The sequence below is a fragment of the Panicum virgatum genome, chromosome 9K (assembly GCF_016808335.1).
Source record: "Panicum virgatum strain AP13 chromosome 9K, P.virgatum_v5, whole genome shotgun sequence".
Taxonomy (NCBI): Eukaryota; Viridiplantae; Streptophyta; class Magnoliopsida; order Poales; family Poaceae; genus Panicum; species Panicum virgatum.
Window position 1 is genome coordinate 29,340,598 of NC_053144.1, and position 14,720 is coordinate 29,355,317.

Here is a 14,720-nt window from a genome sequence, read left to right on the forward strand (position 1 = left end):
TAGACGCGTGCCGAAGCTTGCCATTTTTGGCTGCTTAGGCGAATGTGACACTTTTTTTGGGGGAAATTTCATCGAATTGAACGAATTTACAATGGGTCTGCCTCTTCAAAAACCTCACCTCTGGTATGGAGTTCCCCCTTGTGAGTAAAAGAGTACGGCCCTTTATAATGTAGGAAAAAACAGGAATAGTCTACGAAGGTCCGCAATCGCTTATAATCTTGCGATGCAGCCTTTTTACATGCTTATATATAGTACTTCTTGAGGCTGTCAGCATTCCACGGATGCTGCAGCTCATTGCCTTCGGCGTCAAACAAGTGATATGACCCTGGCCTGTTGCTTTTGGTTACCAGAAATGGTCCTTCCCACTTGGAGTGAAGCTTGCCGGAGGTTTCGGCGTTTGGTTTTCTTTTCAGGATCCAGTCCCCGACTGTGATGTTCTTTTTTACCACCTTTTTGTCTCTCCATTTCGTGATTTCTTGTTGATACTTTTCAAGGTTCTCCGAAGCTGGGAGGATATCTAGTTCCATGAGATCTGTGTCTTTCGAGGGTTTGGCCTCAGCTTGATGGGTTACCCTTAGGCTTTGGTTTTTGAGCTCCTCTGGTGTCATTGCTTCGGCACCATAGAGCAACCTGAATGGGGTGAACTTGGTTGTTCTTGATTCTGAAGTGTTGTGGGACCAGATGACCTTTGGGAGTTCATCAGCACATTTGCCCTTTTTCTGATCAAACATGCACTTTCTAATGCTGCCGAAGATGATGCCATTGGCTCTTTCAACTGCCCCATTGGATTGTGGGTGGTACACAGAGGCAAAGATTACCTTCATCCCCACATTGTAGCAAAACTCTCTGAAGAGCTGTGAATCAAATTGTTTGCCGTTGTCGATGGTGATTTCCTTGGGACCCCAAACCTGCAGATGATGTTCTGCCAAAATATTTTTTAATTATTTCTGATGTGATGTTGATGAGGGGCTTGGCTTCGATCCACTTTGTGAAGCACTCAACATCAATGGCCAAGTCGGAGGTATTAGCTGGGTTGGCTCCGAAGGTTTGGAGGACTTCGGGCCCATCATTTAATATGCTTGACACGTCTTTACAATGTGATGGGCGTCCTTTAGCGCCGTAGGCCAGAAAAATCCTTGCCTAAAGGCTTTGGAAACCAGTTGTCTGAAGCCAATGTGTGAGCCGCAGAACTCGGAGTGAATTTCATTCAGTAGTTCAACACCTTCGAGTGTTGAGATGCATTTTAGCCATGGGCTGGTGACGCCTGACTTGAACAGCTCACCCTCGGAGATTATATAGCCCCTTGCTCTTTGGAACATTTTCTTCTCCTCTTTCTCATTTGCTGGCTCGATGTTTCCCCGAAGGTACTCCATTATAGGTGTTCTCCAATCTTCAGCTGAGAGGACTGAAACCTGCTTTTCTTTTTTTGGCTTGACTGAAGGTTCTGTGATTTCTTCGAAAAATACATCCGAAGGTAATTGCTCCTTTCTTGATGCTGCCTTTGCTAGCTTGTCAGCTTCGTCGTTCATATGCCTCGGAATATGGACGATATCGAAGCCCTTGAAATACTTCTCCATGGCTCTAACAGCATCAAGATACTCGATGAGCTCTGGTTTTCTTGCCTCTGAGTCCTTTTCAATGTGGTCTCTGACAACCTTCGAATCTGTTCTGACTATGAAATTTTGATGGCCAAGGGCTTTCATCTTGCGAAGGCCCAGGAGCAAGGCTTCGTACTCGGTGGTGTTGTTGGTTGATGATTCGAGGTTGCCAAAGCTTAGGCGCGCTGCGTATCTTATTTTTGCTCCCGAGGGAGACTCTATGATTGCAGCGATACCCGCTCCATCATTCCACCAGGCCCCGTCGCAGTGCACGATCCAGGTTTCGGTCGAAGGTTCCTCCTTGAAGATTGGGGATGGCCAATCAACGATGAAATCTGCCAAGACTTGTGATTTGATGGCCGTTCTCCTCTCGAAGTCAATGTAGAACTCGGAAAGCTCTGAAGCCCACTTGGTGATTCTGACTGAGGCCTCTCTGTTGCTGAACAAATCATGTAATGGTTGATCTGTGACTACAATTATCTTGTGAGCTTCGAAATAGTGGCGAAGTTTCCAAGCAGACATGATTATTGCGCATGCAATTTTCTCTAGCTCTGAATATAGAAGCTTCGAGCCTGCAAGAGCTTCGGATACGAATTAGACAGGTAGTTGTTTCTTCTTTCCTTCGACCTCTCTTTCAAGTACAAGAGCTGCACTTACAGCGGAGTAAGATGCTGAGATGTACAGAAGCAACACATCCTTCGGATCAGGTGAGGTCATTTTGACCATGTTTTGGAGATGGTTTTTGAGTTCCTGAAGAGCTTCACTTTGCTCGTGGCCCCACTCGAATTTGTTCGCATTGCGAAGGACCTTGAAGAACAGTAAGCTTCGGTCGGCGGAGCGAGGGATAAATCTGGTTAAGGTTGTGATCCTTCCTGTGAGTTTCTGGACGTCCCTGATGGATTTGGGCCCCTCCATGCTCCAGACGGCTTTGACATTGTCAGGGTTGGCCTCGATCCCCTTTGTAGATACGAGGCAACCCAGGACCTTTCCTTTGTGCACTCCAAAGATGGACTTGTTTGGGTTTAGTGACAGCCCTGCCTTTCTGAGGCTGGCGAAGGTTTCAACCAGGTCCGCCACATGGTTACTCCTTATTGAGCTGGTCACAACAATATCATCAACATAGGCTAAGACATTTCTTCTGAGTTAATGCTCTAGGACCACTGAAGACATTTTTGAGAAAGACTGTCCTGTATTTTTTAATCCTTCGGGCATCCTTACAAAGCAGTAGGTGCCGAAGGGGGTTATGAAGCTTGTTTTCTCTTCATCTTCTTTCCTCATCCATATCTGATGGTAGTCAGAGAAACAATCTAGCAGAGACATCAGTTGACTGTTTGCTGCGTCATCAACAACTCTATCGATTCTTGGCAGCGGGAAGTCATCCTTCGGGCAGGCTTTCTTGAGGTCGGCCATTCTTCTTATTGACTGGCACAGTATTTGCCAGCCAGGTTGGGTACTTGACCTGTCGGATAACATTTGCATCCAGTAATCTCTAAACTTTGGCTTTGACAGCTGCGACTTTTTCGTCTGCCATTTTGCGAAGCTTCTGTTTCTTCGGCTTGATGTTGGGGTTAATGTCTAGGCGATGTTCAATGATATCCCTGCTGACACCCCGGAGGTCGCTGGCAGACCATGCAAAGACGTCCTGATTCTTGCGAAGGAACTCGAGGAGTTCTTTTTCTTCCTCTGGCTCTAGTGTTGCATTGATGGTTACTAGCTTGTCGGGATGGTGCTCGTCTAAAGGGACCTTCGTGACTTCATAGTCTTCTTCGAAGGTTGATTTCTCTTTGTCTCTCTGCTGCTCTTTAAGGGTAGAGGGCTTGGGTTCAGTCCGAAGGTTATGGACATTTTTCTGGCCTGGGGTGTAACCCCGCTCTATGTCTCTTGCAAGTTGCTGGTCCCCACGGATAGTGATAACCCCCGCAGGAGCTGGAATCTTTATGCACAAATACAATTGATGAACAATGGCAATTTGTTGATAGTCCTCCTTCCTCGGATTGCATGGTAAGGATAGGGCATCTCTACTACATCGAAGGTGATGTGTTTTGTTCTTGCATTAGCTATGTCTCCGAAGGACACAGGAAGTGACATCTTACCAATGGCGTTTACTCTTTTTCCTCCGAATCCTATTAGAGGGATATCCGAAGGTTGAAGCCAGCTTCGGTCAATGCCCATTCTGTCGAAGGTGTCCGAGAAGATGATATTCGCGGAACTGCCGGTATCAACTAGTATCTTGCCAATCCTCCAGCCCTGAATGTTTGCCTCGATGACTAGAGCATCTGTATGTGGGTAGCTGATCAGATTGACGTCTTCTTCGGAGAAGGTGATCGGAGAGTGTGACCACTGGGTTCTCTTGGTGGGGCCTTCGGAGACAATACAGTGGAGTTGTCTGAAGTAGTCTCTGCGCTGCCTCTTGTTCTTGAAGTCCAGGGTGGAACCTCCGGAGATGGGCATGATCATTCCAAAGGTTGGTAATGCCGAGGGTTGGCTATTTGTGGTTTGGTTTTCTTGCTTTGGTGGGTGGATTGGGGGTGGGGGTAACTGCTCTTGTGTTGGCTGAGCTTGATTGGTGGGTTGACTCAGTTGCATTTGAGGGTTTGGCTGTGACTGCCAGTTGGGGCTGTAGTTGTAGTTGAATGCGGGTGGGCGGTATGTTTGGGAGAATGGGGGTGGTGGGACATACGGAGGATGTGTGTATTGTATTTGTGAGGGTTGTGTTTGTGGAGTCTGAGGCCATGTAGTATGCCCATCTAGCTTAGCTTTTTTCTCGGGCTCCATTCTTTCGAGGGTCTTCTTCTTCTCCGGGCACTGGTTTGTTCTGTGATCAGAATCGGGCCCGTGGAAGTGACAGAAGAGTTTTTTGGGCTCACGCGAAGGTCCGCGACCTCGGCCTCTTCCTCTGCCACGACCTCTGTCCCGCGCTCTGGACGAAGGTTGTTTGTCATTTGTGTGTTGAGATTCCGACTCTGGTGGTGTCATGAAAGGATCGAGGGTTAACTGATCCTCATCATCCTGCAAGGGTTCCACGGGTAAGATGAGTTGCTGAGCTAGCTGCTTCTCTTGCTGCCATGTTTGCTGGTTGTACTTTTCTGCCCGATGCATGATTCTTTGCTCGACCCTTCTGCGATGGACGGCATCTGACTTCGCATACTTCTCTGCTTTTGTATAGAGTTCCTCAAGAGTCCTTAGAGGTTCTCTTATGAGGTGGGAAGCAAGCTGGCCCGGCAGGAGACCCTCGATGCATTTTTCTATAGCATCTTTTTCTGGAAAGTTTGGGATTTGAGCCTTCTTTTGGACGAACCTTCGGATGTAGTCATAGAGAGGCTCACGGTCATGCTGAGGGCATTTGAAGTCTTTCAAAGTGTTTGTACTTAGTCTTTTGAAGCCCTGGAAGTCTTGGAGGAGCCTTCCTTTCAGTTGGTACCAGTTGTTGATTGATTATGGAGGCAGGTAGGAGTACCAGTTGGCGACAGAACCTTCATAGGCCATGACGAAGGACTTAGACATGGTGGATTCATCACCTCCGGCCGAAGCGATGATTGCTTCGTAGGACATGAGGAATTGGGTTGGGTCGGTGGTAGCATTGTATTTGGGGAGTTGGGTGGGCTTGTAGCCAAGCGGCCATAAGGTTCGCTGCAGAGCGACCGATAGTGGCGAGGTTGGGTCAAATGGGAGGTTGACCGGTGGTGGTCTTTGATCTTCATTGTGAGCGAAGGTTGTCTGGTGGATGATGCGATTTTCTAGCTGAGTGGAGCCTTCGGGTATGTCTTGGTAGGCTCTCTGCAGGTTTTTGACCTCCGTCTCCATTTCTGCCAGCTTATGCCTAGCCTCGGCTAGCTTGTTTGCCTGGTCCAACGCTCTCTTTTTGGTTGCAAGCTGAGCTTCGATGATTTCTTTCTTCATTTGGAGGGCCTTGAGCTGTAGTGCTGCCTCTGTGAGCTCTGCGGATTGGGTTTGCAAAGCTTCGGTGACTTCATCATCTTCGACTGGACCTCCATGAAGGCCGGCCTCTGTGGTGACATCTTCACTCTGTGGGTTGGTTTCCTCAGCCTGCCTGTTGAGTGGTAGACCATCGGGGACAGTACTAGGCTGAGTGGAGTTGTTGGAAGTGCCCGCGGGAGCTTTCTTCTTCGCCTAGGCCATCGAAGGTTGTTTTACGAGCTAGAACGGTGGGCGCCGCTATTGAAATCTTTGCTTGGTAGATGCCCAAACAGGGAGCATAAACGGAATGTAAATGGCAATGGAAATAGGCAACAAATTCTCTAGTAAATAACCAGAAAATTCCACACCCTCTACATGGTGGAGGGGAGGGGCTATTTATACCCCCAGCCGCAGCTGTGCTATCTCCAAATTGCTCCTCCCCAACTCATTTACAGCTCACTCACAGCCGATTTCATAGTAAAATTCCAAGATGAGAGGTGCGCAAATCCAACCTTCTCACGTGTTTATGTTTTTCATGCACGCATGTCTCCTCTGGAGGATCTAGTGCCCTTCGCCCAAGTGCTTAGCCTTTTGACTCCAAACCTTCGATCCTCTTGAACCTCCGTAGGTCTTGATCCTCAAGCTCGCGCTAGCATATGGCTGCTTGTCACCTTCGGACCGAAGGTGGCTTCTTTGGCCTGCTGCATCTTGGCGGACTCCTAGTAACCCCCGGGATTGCATGTCACCCCATGCCGGAGCCCTGCAGACAGGTTAGGAGATGTTTTTTGAAACTGGGCATAACCTCCCGGTGCCAGATCCGAAGGTCCAATCCCCAACAGTTATTTCTAACCCAAGCCGAATTAATGAAAATTCAGCAATCTCACATGCAACTTCATACACTAGTGCAGTAAATATTTTTTCCGAACTTCGTCCACGCATTGTACAATTATTTGGAGCTTGGAGCGAAGAGTACATGTTTAAGAAGGCGAAAGAAAATTGTGAAACTCACCTGTCCAAAACGCATGTTGATTGTGAATCCAACACATTGGGCGATGAGAAAGAAGAGAATAATTTGGATATAGATAACAATTCGGTTATGTAGAGAACCGAATCAAATAAAGGTTGTTTTGAATTTATTGTATCACAAAAAACAAGTCCAGCTATACAAAATCATAGCAAATCTAATAAAATAGCTATAATTGATTTTTCTAAAGCCAAAGGTGTTATACGCTTTAATACTGATTATTTTGCTATTGAACAACATATTCTGGCTAAGAAAAGTTTGAGCAGTGAAAACGTAAAATTGTTGAAGAACTTGGCAATGGAGGCGAGGAAGGAACAATGGCATGTCAACACAAGGTGGTTTCCAGTGGCTTTGGGAGCATCGATCTAACCGGATCTTTAAACCGGTCTGACCGGTTCATAAAGAACGTGATTGTGGGCTGCCATCAAGAGGAGAAGCATGATATCATCCACATCAAGGTTCCTCGCCTCTCCAATATTTTTAGCAAGGTACGCTATGCAAGTAATTTACCCAATTCCAAATCAGATCGTATAGTTTTAGTCGATACATCTACTTGTGACTTGATTGTGAGTAATCCTAGAAGATCGATTAAGGAAGGTAATTTACTTGCTAGCAACAAAATAATTTCAGATAGTATCGGCCAATGCATTGTGAAAATTAGAAAGGACGATAATAGTAATATTTTGGCATTTAAACTCACTCCACAATCATTGCCAAAAATTTTCTCTACATGGTTTACTTGTGGTCATTCTAGAATTAAAAGCAAGAAACCAAAACCGAAAAGCATTGTGAAATCTGATTATGATATAGTGATAAGCTCTAAAGCATCGGATATGAGAAGTACAAGGAAAGGTATAGCCGGATGGATTGATGACAAATCTGAATCGTTCATTTGCTCAGCCTTAAAACCTTCTGCACAAAAGCATCGGTTAGAGAGAATAAAATATACTTTCGATTTGACTTTGTGTGATGAGTTATTTGATATATTGCTAGAGAAGAATTTTATTAAATATTTAAATCACAAAGTCTTGATGCCATCTCTTGATGCAAAGGAGTAGGATTATTGCAAATTGCATAATTCATTTGATCATAGTACTCAGAATTGCAATACGTTTCGCCAAATTATACAATCGGCCATTAACTCCGGACGATTGAAATTTGCTCATGCACAAGAGAATGACCAATTGGAGTCAATTGGTCTTGGCAATAAAAAGTTACAAAATTGGCCAACATCGGCCAATTCATGTAACAATAAAAATGTAGGTGAAAAGGAGGATTCTAACTCCTTGAATAATGAGAGAGACATCATCCATGAATTGCAAGTTGAGGATATTCTCGAGGACGATGAGCTTAGCAATTTTTCAAGAGGCACTGGGTGTCGGATTGCTTATCCGGCAAGTCCACTAGAGGTATGCCCGGCGGTAGATTTGTAGGTGAAGGGAGGATTCCGGAGCCAAGAACTAGATGGTTGTGATTTGACGCTAGGGTTTAGACAAGTTCGGGCCGCTCGGGAGCGTAATACCCTACGTCCTATGATGTGTGTATTGTATGAGCTTGACAATGATGAATGATGTAGATGAGATGCGTTCTATGGGTCCCCCCATGGCGCCTTTATAGGCCAGGTGCCGTGGGTTACAAGTAAGGGAAGATATCTACTCGGGTTGTTACATGGAATCAAGTTGGTTGAGATCCCTAGATATCCAGAATACATATCCGTGCTTTGATCCTGATCCTCGGAGGAATCTTCCGACGTCCAGCCGAGTGCCTGTCTGCTGGGTAGTCGTGCAGAGTGGTCCAGGCCGAGTAGGTACTCAGTCGGGAGATAACTACTAGGCTGGGAGGTACCCGGATGTACCTCCGTCAAGCCCCCGAGTGCTGAAGAGCTTGAGCTGAATCTTGATGGTCGACTTGTGTGAAGTTCTTCGGGACTCATGATGATGTCTAACTCCCTTCAATCTTCAACGGGATGCGCCCCTGGGCGCACCCGTTGGGTGCAGCCCCCGAGCCTCGGAAGGTTTCGAAGAAGCTTTTCGAGGGTCAATAAAGAAGCATTGTTTGCCTGAATTCTCGAGTTGCTGTAGCACTCAGTATGTCATGCTGCTTTGTCATTTTCCTAGTTATTCGTCAGACCGGGCCCACCTGACTATGAAGTCACGACGCCCAGCCCCCGAGCAGGGTCGCTGGCGGAGTCGCGGAGACACGCCGAGTGGTCGCGGCGCCCAGCCCCCGAGTAGGGTCGTTGGCTAAGTCGCGGAGACACGCCGAGTGGTAGTGGCGCCCAGCCCCCGAGCAGGGTTGCTGGCGGAGTCGCGGAGACACGCCAAGTGGTAGCGGCACCTAGCCCCCGAGGAGTGTGGCTGGCGGAGTCGCGGAGACACGCCGAGTGGTAGCGGCGCCCAGCCCCCGAGCAGGGTGGCTGGCGGAGTCGCGGAGACACGCCGAGTGGTAGCGGCGCCCAGCCCCCGAACAGGGTGGCTGGCGGAGTCGCGGAGACACGCCGAGTGGTAGCGGCGCCCAGCCCCCGAGCAGGGTGGCTGGCGGAGTCGCGAAGACACGCCCAGTGGTAGCGACGCCCGGGTAGTTTGTATTTTTACCATTGGTCTTTACTGCAACGGGCACAATGTTACCGTTGGGGGCCTGCTCCTTGTCGAGTACGACTCGGGCAGTTTCTGGAAAGTCGATTCGAATTCCGCGCAATCTTCGGGGTTGCCGTTGCACGCGCATCTGATCCTCTTTAAAAGGGGAAGGGCCCGGCCCGCGGAGGGCTACCTGCTCCCTTGCCTTCTTGCCTCCCTGCCGCCAGTCACCCTCTTCGCATTCCTGTAGATCCGATCCGCTCGCCGCCACCCAGAATGGATAGCGACTCATCGAAGTCTTCCTCCTCCGCATCAGGGAGCGGCGTCGACGTGCCACCGCCCTCGGAGGCATGGTCGCTTAGCACCCTCCGAGAGGAGGACATCTAGGACTTGGTCGAGCGCCGGCTCCTCCCCGAGAAGGAGATCTCGGGGTGGAAGTGCTGCTTCGGGGAGGACTTCCCGACGGAGGACCGGACGGAGATGGTGGTCTTCTGGTCCTTCTACGAGAAGGGCTTCGCCTTGCCCGCGGGGGCCTTCTTCCACGGGCTCCTTTTCATCTACGGGCTTGAGGTAACGCATCTCAAGCCGAACCGGGTCGTCCGCATGATGCAGGGGGCGATCCGTGACAGAGGGTGCCCAAAGGCACATTGCTTGAAGCGGCCTACCAGAGCCGTAAGTCTTCTTCGTCTTTCTATGTTGTTTTGCTTTCCTATTCCGAGTTGTTCTATCTTTGCCTTGGAGTCGTTTTTTTCCTTCTTTCCGTATGCGGCGCACCCGTTGGGTTATAACCAACTCGGAATGTCTTCATGTTTGCAGGCCAAAGATCTAGAATTCTGGTCTCCCACTCCCCTGCTAGAGGGGGATGCAGGGAAGGATGCCGCCGTCCCGGCCAATCTGAAGGAGCCGGAGGCGGCCGATCTGGAGGCGTCGTCCGACTCGTCCGTTGCGGGCGACTCGGACATTGAAGTCGTAGGGGGCACCACCCCTCCGTCTGCGCCGAAGTGGCGGAGGTGTGCCATTCGGAAGATCCCAGCCTCGAAGGCTAGCCTGAGGGGTCCCCTACCCAAGGGGGGCCCCGCCGCCGCCTCGAGGTCGGGTAGCGAAGAGCCGGGGGAGGAGGACGCCCCCGAAATGTCTGGAGAAGGTGCCGGCGCCAGCGCCGGCCATGCGGAAGGGGAAGCGGTGCTAGGGCTGACGCATATGGGAGGCATCATGTCTCCTCTTCTCGTGCCCCGGCCCCAGCTGTCCGCTGCATCGTTGAAGATGGCCTTCGTCGCGCGCCGCAGTGGAGGGTGAGTGAATGTTGCAATTGTGATCCCTTTTGTTTTGTTTTGGGTCTTGATTTGTATCTTGATGCTGGGGAATTCTTGACTTCGCAGGAAGAGGAAGGCGGAGGAGTCCGCTGATGAGACCCGCCGGGTCAAGGCGGCTATGTCTTCTCCGTCGGTGGGGAGCCCACCGCGGTTCCACGTTTGCCGGGAGGCGGCGCTGGGAGAGGAGGAGGAGGCGGAGGACGCCGGGTGGTCCGCGGCCAAGAAGGCCGCCCCGATGCAGGTGGTACGGACGCCGCCTGCGTCGCCGCCGAGTCCAGCGCAGGAGAACCCGGGCCGGGAGCTATTTCCCGATCGCCAGGACCCCGTCCTGTCCGGAGCCATCCGCGCGGAGCAGTAGTAGGTCGAGGAGAACGAGTCGGCCCGGCTGGCGGAGGAGCTCCGTGCCGCTGCGCGCCGCACAGCAGAGTCGGCCGAGGTAAGATGGCACCCCTTGACCTTACAATTGTTCCTGTTGTACTAGCTTTGTTGTTGATTGCCTTGTTCTTGTTAGGCACTGGCCGGCCTGAGCCAGCGGGCCGCCGAGAGGGTACGGGGGGTGCTGGCCACAGACGCCCGGCTCGAACAGCTCGATTCCCGGGTGGCCAAGCTGGAGGCGCAGAACCGCCTGCTGGAGAAGCAGGGAGCGGAAATGAAGAAGGCCCTCGCAGATAAGAAGCGGGGTAAGGAACATGCCACGCTTTATGCCGACTCGTTTGTATTCAAGCTAATCGGTACCCTCTCAGGGCTGGAGAAGGAGGTCCGCACCCTGAAGTGCGACCTGGCGGCCTACGAAAAGGCCAATACTGAGCTGCAGAAGGATCGGGAGGCCGCGGAGGCCAGGGAGGATGCCACGGAAGGCAAACTCCGCCTGGAGCGCCAGGCACGCGAAGTTATGGTTTGGAAACCACCCTGTTTACCTTTAGAATGAACTCGCGGGGAGTTGAAGTGAAACCTTGCTGGCAGGTACGGAGGCTCGGCTGACTGAGGCGGTCGCGGCCCTGGGGCGGCTCACCGGCAAGGTGGACGCCGTCCTCGTCGCCTTCGAGCCGGAAGGTACGGCCGCGGCGGAGGAACTGGAGGCGCGGCTGGAGGCGGCGCGCGGGCGGCTCGGGGTCTTCGCCAGGGGGGTCGCCGAGGATGCGTCCCAGTACACCCTGGGACTTGTGAAGTCCTAATACCCGGAGGCCGACTTGGAGCCGGTGGGTGACGGGATGGCGCCGGATACCTCGGACCTTGCCTGGTCCGACTACCTCGCCGATGCCCGGCCTATCGCGGAGCGTGTGGCGGCTGACCTCCACCTGTAACTGAAGAAGCTAGGGAAATGGTCAGTGGATGGCCAAAAAACAATATTTATTTTATAAATAAATTTGCATGTGCTTGTGTTAAATTCTGTATTCCGAGTTGCTGCTGAGTTGGCCGAGTAGTTAGGAAAAGACGACCCTGCGATGTGCCTTTGCCTGCCGGGTTGAGAGCTGATCATCAAGCGCGCGGGTGGTAAAAGGTGACGCAAGGTAGTTCCAGGACTAGCGGGGTTGTGCTCGCAACAGCTGGATACGTTGGGAGTGTCTACACTGGACAGACTTGGGCGAGTCGGACTGCCTGAGCCCAGCCCCCTAGTGTGAAAGACGAGTCGGACTAACCGACGCGTAGCCACCGAGTGTGCTGAACATGTCGGGGAGAAAGAAGGAGAAACAAGTGCAAATAACTAGAAACTTTGAACTTTATTAATAACTAGTGAGTTGAGTACATAGCTTTATTTATTATTCTTCTACGGATAGAAGCGGCGAAGGTGCTCGATGTTCCATGGGTTGCCCACATCCGTTCGATCTTCGCGCTGCATCCTGTATGTTCCTGGGACGACTACGCTGCTCACAATGAAGGGGCCTTCCCATGGGGAGGTTAGCTTGCCTCAGGGGGACTGGACCCGCCGGAGTACCAGGTCGCCGACGTTGAAGTCGCGCTGCTGGACGTTTTTGTCGTGATAACAACGGAGCTGCTGCTCATACCGGGTGTGCTGGAGGGCTGCCGTTAGACGGTGCTCCTCAACCGAGTCGAGATCTATTCGCTGAGTTGTTTCGGCTTCGCCTTCGTCGTAGTTCTGGGTGTGCGGAGCACTAAAGGCGATATCCGTCGGGAGGATAGCCTCAGAACCGTAGACCATGAAGAAGGGGGAGTAGCCGGTGGCCCAGCTTCTCTGTGTGCGCAGCCCCCATACTACTCTGGGTAGTTCTTGGATCCATTTGGAGCCATATTTTTCGATCGGGTCGAAAATCCTGGCTTTGAGCCAATGAAGGATCAAGTCGTTGGCGTGCTCCACCTAGCCGTTGCACCTGGGGTGGGCCACAGAGGCGTAGTATACCTCGAAGCAGCTTTCCTGGCAGAAGTCCCAGAATTCTGATCCGGTGAAGGAGGAGCCTAGGTCTGTGATGATCTGATAGGGCACTCCAAACCTGTGCGTTATTTCTTCAATGAACTCGGCTGCCTTGGCTGCTCACGTAGATGAGACCGGCTTCACCTCGATCCACTTGGTGAATTTGTCGATCGCGACGAATATATGAGCGTACCGCCTTGTGCCGCCTTGAGTGGTCCCACCGAGTCGAGTCCCCAATAGGCGAATGACCAGGATGGGAGGATCGTCCACAGGGCCTGAGCCCGGAAGTGTTGCTGCTTGGAAAAGAACTGGAACCTTAGGCATCGTCTGATGATGACCTAGGCGTTGGCCAGGGCCATTGGCTAGTAGAAGCCTGATCTGAAGGCTTTGCCAACCAGGGTTGACGCTCCTGCGTGATTTCCGCAAATTTTCGAGTGGATCTCGCCGAGGAGTCGGACTCCGTCTAGCTGGGAGATGCACTTGGAATGGGTTCCTGAGGAGGCCGAGTGCCTGAACAATTCAGTTCTGATGACAACATAGTTTGCGGATCGGCGGGCGAGTCGCTCGTGCTCCTTGTCCTTCGGATAGGACTTGTTGTTGAGGATGAAGTCAAGTATCGTGGTTCACCAATTTGGATCAGCGACCAGGACTTCCTGGCCTAGGGCTGGCACTAGGTCAGGCTTGGTGGGAGGTTCCTCCTCGATCTTGACAGTGGGGGAGTTGAGAGCCTGCACAAAGACTCCGGCCGGGACGAGTGCCCGCTTGGAGCCCAGCTTGGAGAGTACGTCGACTGCCACATTGTAGTCCCGGAGGACGTGATGGAATTCCAGGCCGTAAAAGTGGGCCTCGAGCTTCTGTATCTCCTTGCTGTAGGCGTCCATCTTCTCCTAAGTGCAGTCCCAGTCCTTGTTGACTTGCTGGATGACGACTTTGGAGTCGCCGTAGGCAAGTAGCCTCTTGATGCCGAGGGAGGCCGCGATCCTGAGACCGTGGATGAGGGCCTCGTACTCGACCGTGTTGTTTGTGGCCTTGAAGAGTAGCTGCAGGACATACTTTAGCTGCTCACCTCTCGGGGAGATGAAGAGGATGCCTGCACCGGCGCTGTCGAGGTTGAGGGCACCGTCGAAGTACATGATCCAATGCTCGGGTCGTTCGTCTGGTGGAGGATCCTGGATCTCTATCCACTCGGCGATGAAGTCGTCCAGGGCTTGTGACTTGATGGTGGAGCGAGGGAGGAACTCGATGGATAGGGCCCCTAGTTCCACTGACCAATTGACGACCCGGCCGTTGGCGTCTCTGTTGTGGAGTATGTCGCCGAGTGGGAAGGAGGAGACCACCTTGACGATGTGTGCCTGGAAGTAGTGGCGTAGCTTCCTTGACGTGATGAGGATCGCGTAGAGGAGTTTCTGCACCTGGGGGTAGCGCAGCTTGGACTCACCGAGTACTTTGCTGATGAAGTAGACGGGTCGTTGTACCTTGTAAACATGGCCAGGCTCGTCTCGTTCGACGACCAGGGCGGTGCTGACCACGTGCGTAGTTGCCGCGATGTAGAGGAGTAGCGTCTCCCCGTCTTCCGGAGCTGTGAGGACAGGTGGAGTTGTGAGGAAGTCTTTGAGCTGCTGAAAGGCTGCCGCAGCTTCCTCGTTCCACTCGAACTTGTCCGACTTCCTAAGAAGTTTGAAGAAGGGCAGGCCTCTATCGCCGAGTCGGCTGATGAACCGGCTCAGAGCCGCCATGCACCCTGTAAGCTTCATCAGATCCTTCTTGCACCTGGGTGGCTTCATGAACCTGATAGCATTGATCTTCGTTGGGTTGGCCTCAATGCCCGGACTGCTTACAATGAAGCTGAGTAGCTTCCCGGCCGGGACGCCGAACACGCACTTGGTGGGGTTCAGCTTCCATTTGAATCTCCTGAGATTT

The 14,720-nt window shown here is 51.8% G+C and overlaps 1 protein-coding gene across 1 annotated transcript; it reads right to left on the reverse strand.

Moving 5' to 3' along the window:
* Positions 1-242: 242 nt before the first annotated feature.
* On the reverse strand, positions 243-2,120 carry LOC120647932. Its single transcript, XM_039924736.1, has 2 exons — positions 1,158-2,120; positions 243-908 (listed from the first exon to the last, which is right to left on the reverse strand). Exons 1-2 carry the CDS (start codon positions 2,118-2,120, stop codon positions 243-245), a joined length of 1,629 nt encoding a protein of 542 aa, XP_039780670.1.
* Positions 2,121-14,720: the final 12,600 nt, after the last annotated feature.

Coding starts and splice junctions, on each gene's coding strand:
- LOC120647932 (XM_039924736.1), bottom strand. CDS start 2,120: ATGTCTGCTTGGAAACTTCGCCACTATTTCGAAGCTCACAAGATAATT. Junction 909..1,157: donor ACATTGGCTTCAGACAACTG/GTTTCCAAAGCC, acceptor CATCATCTGCAG/GTTTGGGGTCCCAAGGAAAT.